We start from the raw sequence: 6,379 nt of genomic DNA, 5'->3' as shown, positions 1-6,379 counted from the left end.
GCCCACCAGCCCAGCCCCTCACGTCGGAAGGCTGGCCCACGGCCCCAAAGCCAGGTGCCTGGCCGCTCCCTCCGTCCCAGGTCCACATACAGGCCACAGACTAGAGGAAGAAGGCGGGAGAGCTCCGCCAGACGCGGGGTCACCGACTCAATGGGCAAGAATAGGAGATGCGCCAGCCTACCCGTGCCCACAGCCCTTCCAGTTCTGCCAAGTGCGCCTAGATTCGCGCTTGCTTTTCCTGGTGGCGACGTCTGCTAGGTCTCTGGGGCGGGGCGGGGTGAAACTGCGCTCAGTGCGGTGGCCCTTCTGGGGTCCCGACGGCGGCTCTCCTGTGCAGGCTTCACGACCTCACCCCATTGCTGCAAAGTCTTCGGCCAGGAAAATCTGAGGACCCCCCACCGCACCCTGTGTTCTGCGCTACCCCGAACCATTTCTCTCCCAGAGTTGGAGGTGTTGCTCCCCCAGACCAGGGACTGAGAGGCTAGGGGGATGTTGGCGGGGGCGGGGGGCGCGGGGCTGCGCCTCGGCAGCTCTGGGTTCACTAATCACATCAGCGCGCTCTGCGCCGGCTCGGAGCAGCCAGTTGCCTAGCAATACCCGCGAACTCAATTCCTCAATCAATAGGCGCGAGGAGCTGCAATTCGGGGAGCGCTGGCGAGGCTAGGTGGGCCTGGGGGGCGGGTCCCAGGACAGCACTGGTGAGCAGGTGGGGAAGCCGGAGCAGCGTGGCACCGAGGCGCGGGGCGTCAGGGACCCGGACATCAGGCCTGGGGGTGGGGTGCGCCGAGGGAGTCCCGCCAGGAGAAATGGGAACCCAGAGGTCGCGCCCATCTCCCCGGGATCCCCGAGTTCTGCCCAGACCGCAGAGAAGTGCAGTCCGTAGGTGAGGAAAGCCAGGACCTTCCCCTTTAGGAGGCTAAGAAAAGTCACTTACCGCTCCCTCCCAACCCTACCCTTCTGCCCCGCCTGATTGGCATCCCCCCAGCTGGGGAATGGCCTACTGGAAACAGAATCGTCCAGGGCCGATAGGGGCGAGAGAGGCGGGTGGGATGGGTCATGAGCGAGGAGGGAAGGGTCCTCTCCTCCCGGGGCGCCTGTTCCCTCTTCTCGAGGGCCGGAAAAAAGGAATAAAATCCGAAACACGTCTCTATTTACAAAGTATATATTTAAACACGTAAAAAGCGGTATTGGATACAGACATTCACAACCGCAGAAGATACGTGCCAAGCTTCACTCGAGCTGAGGCGGAGATCGATTCGAGATTTGTACAAATCTTAGAATTAAATAAACCCAACACCCGCACATCTCGCGCGGTTGCAGACGCCCAGCCCCGCGGCCCCTGCCCTGCCCACCCACCCCCAGGTCAGCGTCGCAAGAGCGAGCAAAGGAGACACGCAGACGGCCACGGACAGAAGACAGGACAGATAGGCGGTGGGGCAAACCAGGGCAGGGGAAGGTCGGAGGGAAGAGGCAAAGTCAGCCCCGAGGGAGGGAGATGAGGGTGAAGGCAGGAAAGGAGGGAGGGAAGGCGGCAGCCAGGTAAAGACATTGGTCCTGGAATGACCGTCCACTCGGTAACAGACATGTCCCTTCAATGAAGTTTCATCTGAAAATAGCGTCGATATTTAAATAGATACACTTGATCAACGGCGCTTCTTTATACAAAGTCTAAAATACCAGTTTTACAAATGTGAGCAGATAAAAATCCCCATTCCACGGGCTTTTTATAGGCGCAATTTGATAATTAAAAAAGAAAAATCCTGTAGTACTCCGTCTTCCTCTTTTTTACCCCCTCACTTCAAAGGCAAGAAAGTCTGGAGGAGAGGCTGCGAAGAGGGAGTGGGAATACGGGGAGTGCAGAAGAGAAACCAGGCGGGGGTCCCCGCCAAATCCCCCCAGGATCGAGAAGTTTCCCCCTCAGTCCCGGCTCCCCGCCTGTACCGCCGGGAGTCTGTGCTTCCTCCCAAAGCGCCGGGCCCCCTCGCCCCTCCCTCCACTAGCAATGGGAAGTTAGATTCCCTCTGGCCCTTTAAGGGTGGGGGAGGGCGAGGAGGCCGCAGGACCAGTCCTCGAAGGGACCGGGATGTGAGGGGGGCAGATTTGTGCTTTTGAGTCAAAAGAGGGGCGCACGTCCTGCGTCCTTGGAACACAGCGTGGTCACGAGTCGGCCGGGGCGGGGGCGTCCAGGGACCCGCCGCCGCGCGCAGGCCTCCCCAGCCGCGCCGGCCGTCTCTTCTCCAGCTCCCTCTCCTCCCTCCCCCTCTGGCGGAGTTTGAATGTCGAGTTCAAATAGAGAACACTCCGCGAATCGAAAAGGCCTATAAATTATAGCTTTTGCTTTTAAGAAAGGGGGGGGGGGAAGGAAAAAGGAAAAGTTCTGATGCGCTCTCTTGGATGGAAACCTCCCCTCGCCCCTCCTTCCCTGGCCCCGCCGAAGCTGCCGGGGTGCCAGTCCTGCCCAGCTCCGAGCCGGAGCCCAGACCTTCACCGCACTCCCAGCGGAGCTGCGACCAGGGCCTGGGTGCTAAGCCTCCGCTCCCAGCCGCCCCCCACCCCCGTGGGTCCCTCTGGGTGGGCCTGTCCGGCCGGGCGTTCTCCTGGGAGGGGGCGGCCCGCCCTCCCCGAGGGAGGGGGACTAGTCCAATCTTCCTGGGAGATGGGGGTCACCGTCTCTCCTGGCGAAGCTAGAAGACGCGAAAAAGAAAAGTCCACCCCCGAACATTTCTCTCGTAAAACAGCAACTGTCTCGAACTCTGGGCACCGACATGCAATCCTCCCAATTTATCCTGGCATTTCGGGAATGTAAACAGATTCGCTGGATTTCTTTTCTTTCTGTGAAGTAAGGAAAGGAATCGAGGGAACTGGGAGGTTTTGTCCACATGACATACCTACGATCCGATCTGCGTGTACAACACACACATCTCCCGTAAAGTGCTTTTTCCTGGTGTGGTCCTGGGGGGACTCTGCTGCTCCCCACCCACCCGCAACTTTTTACCTTCAACTTCACACACAAAAAAATTACTCCAGTTAATACTTTGCTTTTCCCCCAACAGATTTCTTAATCTTAAAACAACAACCACCAAAAAAAAAAAAAAAAAGGAAAAAGACTGACCCCACCTCCTCCCTTTCTGATTGGGGAACCAATCTTTTGTTGGCCTGGCCAACCAATGGGAAGAGAGGAAAAAATCCGGGTCCTGCCTTGGTTCCAGGGGTCTGCCCTGGGGCTGTGGGAAAAAGGAGGAGGGGTGAGGTGGGCTGGCTGAGTCCCTCCAGACACCATCAGAGGCCAAGTGCCCAGGTCTTCATCCTCCCTACTGCCCTGGGTGGCTGTCAGACCCCTCCTGCCCCAACTCAGCCTGCCTTCCCCAACTAAACCACACTGAGTCTCTCTCTCTCCTTGTTTAAATAAAACAACTTCAAGAGTTGAAATATATATATTTAGATATTTTTTCTTAAATAACATATTTACATCTAATAGAAAATATAACTCTAGAGATAATCTTTCCAACCAAAACTGAGGGGGGAGGGACGAAAGGAAAGGGGTTGTGTGAAGGTAGGGAAGGGACAGGGTCAGCCAGAAGGCCGCCTCCCCACCCAGAAATAAAAAGCATTATGCCAAGTTTGCACTCTCACTCTCTCTCCTGCTCCCTGGTCTTGGGACCACCCACCCAGATATTCATCTTTTCTCTTTAAAAAACCCTTGGTCCGTGTTACTTTCCTTAATGGTGACGGTCAAAAAGTTTGAGGTCACGTCGGTGACCACCACCTTCTCCAAGTTGGTCAGAGAGGGGCTCCAGGATTCTTCCTCTGGGTCCCCCAGGATTCTGGCCACTGGGATTCTGGCGATGAGGGAGGGCCTTCCCCCTTGCGCCCCCATGTCCCGATACAAGCCCCCCACAGAGCCAGGGGTGCCTGAGCCGTGCCTGACCCGGGGGCCACCAGGGTCCAGGGTGCCCTGGCCTTTGGCCTCCAGGAAGGCAGCCCTGTGCTTTATGACCCTGGCCGGAAAGGTGTCCACAGCCAGCTTGCCTGTGGCCTCAGCGGGGCTAGGGCTGGCCACACCACACTGGGCCAGGTCCGAGTCCTGCCTTCGAGCCAGCTGGATCACGCTGTGGCCAGCTGGGAACTTTCCTGCCCCGGAAGCAGTGTCGTCCAGCTTCCTGCCCTTGAGGTAATCTCCGAGGCCATCACTGGGTTCTCCCAAGGGCCTTTGTGAGGGGTCTAGGAGCTCTTTCCGGGGCTTGGGACCTCGCTTCTTGGAGCTGTCACCTGGCGAGCTGGGTTTGTCATCTGCACGGCTGGTGCCCCGTTCACGCTCCCGCTCTCGTTCCCTCTCCCTCTCTCGCTCCCGGTCGCGCTCGCGGTCCCGAGGGGGCTCCACTCGGCAGGTGCTGCTGGTGCTGCTGCTGCTTCCCGGTGGGGAAAGACCCATGTTCCGAAGGCCCTCACGGGACCGGGAAGTAGAGGCCAGTTCTTGGGGTGAGCGGCCTGGGTAGGGGATCCGAATGCCTCGGGCTGAGTCACTTCGGAACTCGTATGTTTTGGCCTTTGCCTTGGCCTGGGCCTTCAGGAAGAGAGGGTAGTGTCAAGAACCCAGCAGGGCCCTTGCCCCGCCCCCACCTCCCCCATCGCTCTTCCAGCCCCAGCCTCCCAGCTTCACCCTCTGATGCCTTGGAATTCCCATATAGGTAGGGGTGAAACATAGGGGTATCAGTTTGTCTGGAAGCAAAGGGGTAGAAGATTTGTCTGGAAGCAGTCATTTGTACCAAGTACCTTTCTTGTAGTTGATTATGTCTATTTTAGATGGTTGAGGGGGTCTGATAAAGGAATTCTAGTTTGGCTAAGCCCCTCCCCTCAGATACCCTTAGCGGTGAAGTGACTCGGTGACAGCCTGTCTAGGGACTCCCTCCTAGATTACAAACAGCACACCCCAATGGTTCATAACCCCTCATGGCCTGCTTCCCACAAACTGACACAAGAACACTACTGCCCACCATTGGACACTGTCACCCTACCTTGAGCAGAAAGGTTTTGGGTTTGGGTCCTCGTTTTTTGGGGCCATACAGCTCCATCTCTCGCTCCCTGCAGAAAGAAAGAAGGGGGGAAAGGGGTGCGTGAGTGAAGAAACCAAGTGCGCCTCCAGTTGAGGCTGGACAGGAGCCACCCTTCGTGTTTCTAAGTGAGAAGCTGAAGCCTGGAAGGGCCTGTACCTTTCCTCAAAGGCTGCGAGCAGGCGAGCATCCAGGATGTTTTCTTCGGGTTCCCATGTGCTGTACCTAAAGGAAATCAGGAAGAAGTGGGCGTCAGTCCAGGGAGCAGAGAAAGAACCGCGGGTGTGCATGTGTATGTCTGTAACTTTTCTTGTTGCATTGTATTGTATTTCAATGTAAAGGGAAAAAGAGGAAGAAAGAAAGCTCCGGAATAACAGTCTGGGGTTGAGAATTGCACAGAACCTACTTACTTCTGCGACCAGCCCTTCCATTTCACGAGGTATTCCATGCGTCCCTGAAGATGCAAAAAGGAAATTGTGTGTGCAAGGGGAAAAATGCATGACGGGGACACGAGAAATACATGCAAAAAATGCATGCACCGAATGAATGCGCTAAATCCCACCGCGAAAAGGCACGCGTCCGCTGCATAACCCCCTGCACGAAACGCTGCACATAGTGCATGCACCGGCATTCATTCCCCCCACCCCGCCCCCCACCCATGCAATCTGTGCATCGCTGCAAGTCTAAGGAAAGCGCTTGGGCTCAGAGCCGCCGCCACGGCCGCGGCCGCTGCTGGGACCTGGGGGAAGGGAAGCTGGGTTGCAGCAGGGGGAGGGAACCCGGGCCGGGAGGGGAGGGCTCGGCCCAAGGCCCGGGGGCACCTACTTTCCGGATGCGCCGCTTCAGGAGGGCTTCGGCCGCGAACACCCGCTCCCCCACCGCTGAAAGCTCCATGTTGACTCGGCGCTTCCCCCCTTGGCCGCTTCCAGGAGCAGAAAAGCAGCAGCCAGCGCACGACAGACCATAATACTCTCCCGCTGACGTCAGTTCTCCTCCCCCTCCCGCGCGCTCGCTCCCTCCCCGCCCCCTCCCTCGCCCAGCTCCCTCCTCCCCTCTTGCCCCGCGCTTCCTCCCGCCCCACGTGTTGCTAACGACGTTGCTAAAGCCGAGCGGCCAGAGCCAGCTCTCCCGCGCTCTGATTGGGCGAACTCCGGGCCACGCCCCTCTCGCTTTCTCCCCCGCGTTGCTACGTGACCCGCGTTCCAATCGCCAGGGGGCGGAGTCCGAGACGACTCCGGAGACTGAGCGCGAGGGGGGGGTGGGGCCGCCGCCGGAAGTGGCGTAGCGTGGAGGCGGGCTCGGCCGCTGTCAGTCTGTCGGGCTGGCAG

The 6,379-nt window shown here is 58.3% G+C and overlaps 1 protein-coding gene across 1 annotated transcript; it reads right to left on the bottom strand.

The window, feature by feature from the left end:
- Positions 1 to 1,146: 1,146 nt before the first annotated feature.
- Positions 1,147 to 6,064, bottom strand: CBX8 (chromobox 8). The gene is made up of 5 exons (XM_061392665.1): positions 5,877 to 6,064; positions 5,462 to 5,505; positions 5,211 to 5,276; positions 5,016 to 5,082; positions 1,147 to 4,564 (listed from the first exon to the last, which is right to left on the bottom strand). The coding sequence occupies exons 1-5, from the start codon at positions 5,943 to 5,945 to the stop codon at positions 3,677 to 3,679; spliced, it is 1,134 nt and encodes a 377-aa protein (XP_061248649.1). The 5' UTR covers positions 5,946 to 6,064; the 3' UTR covers positions 1,147 to 3,676.
- Positions 6,065 to 6,379: the final 315 nt, after the last annotated feature.

This window comes from Bos javanicus, chromosome 19 (assembly GCF_032452875.1).
Source record: "Bos javanicus breed banteng chromosome 19, ARS-OSU_banteng_1.0, whole genome shotgun sequence".
NCBI lineage: Eukaryota > Metazoa > Chordata > Mammalia > Artiodactyla > Bovidae > Bos > Bos javanicus.
The sequence above is the reverse complement of the archived record's forward strand: the minus strand, read 5'-3'. Positions and strand labels throughout refer to the sequence as shown.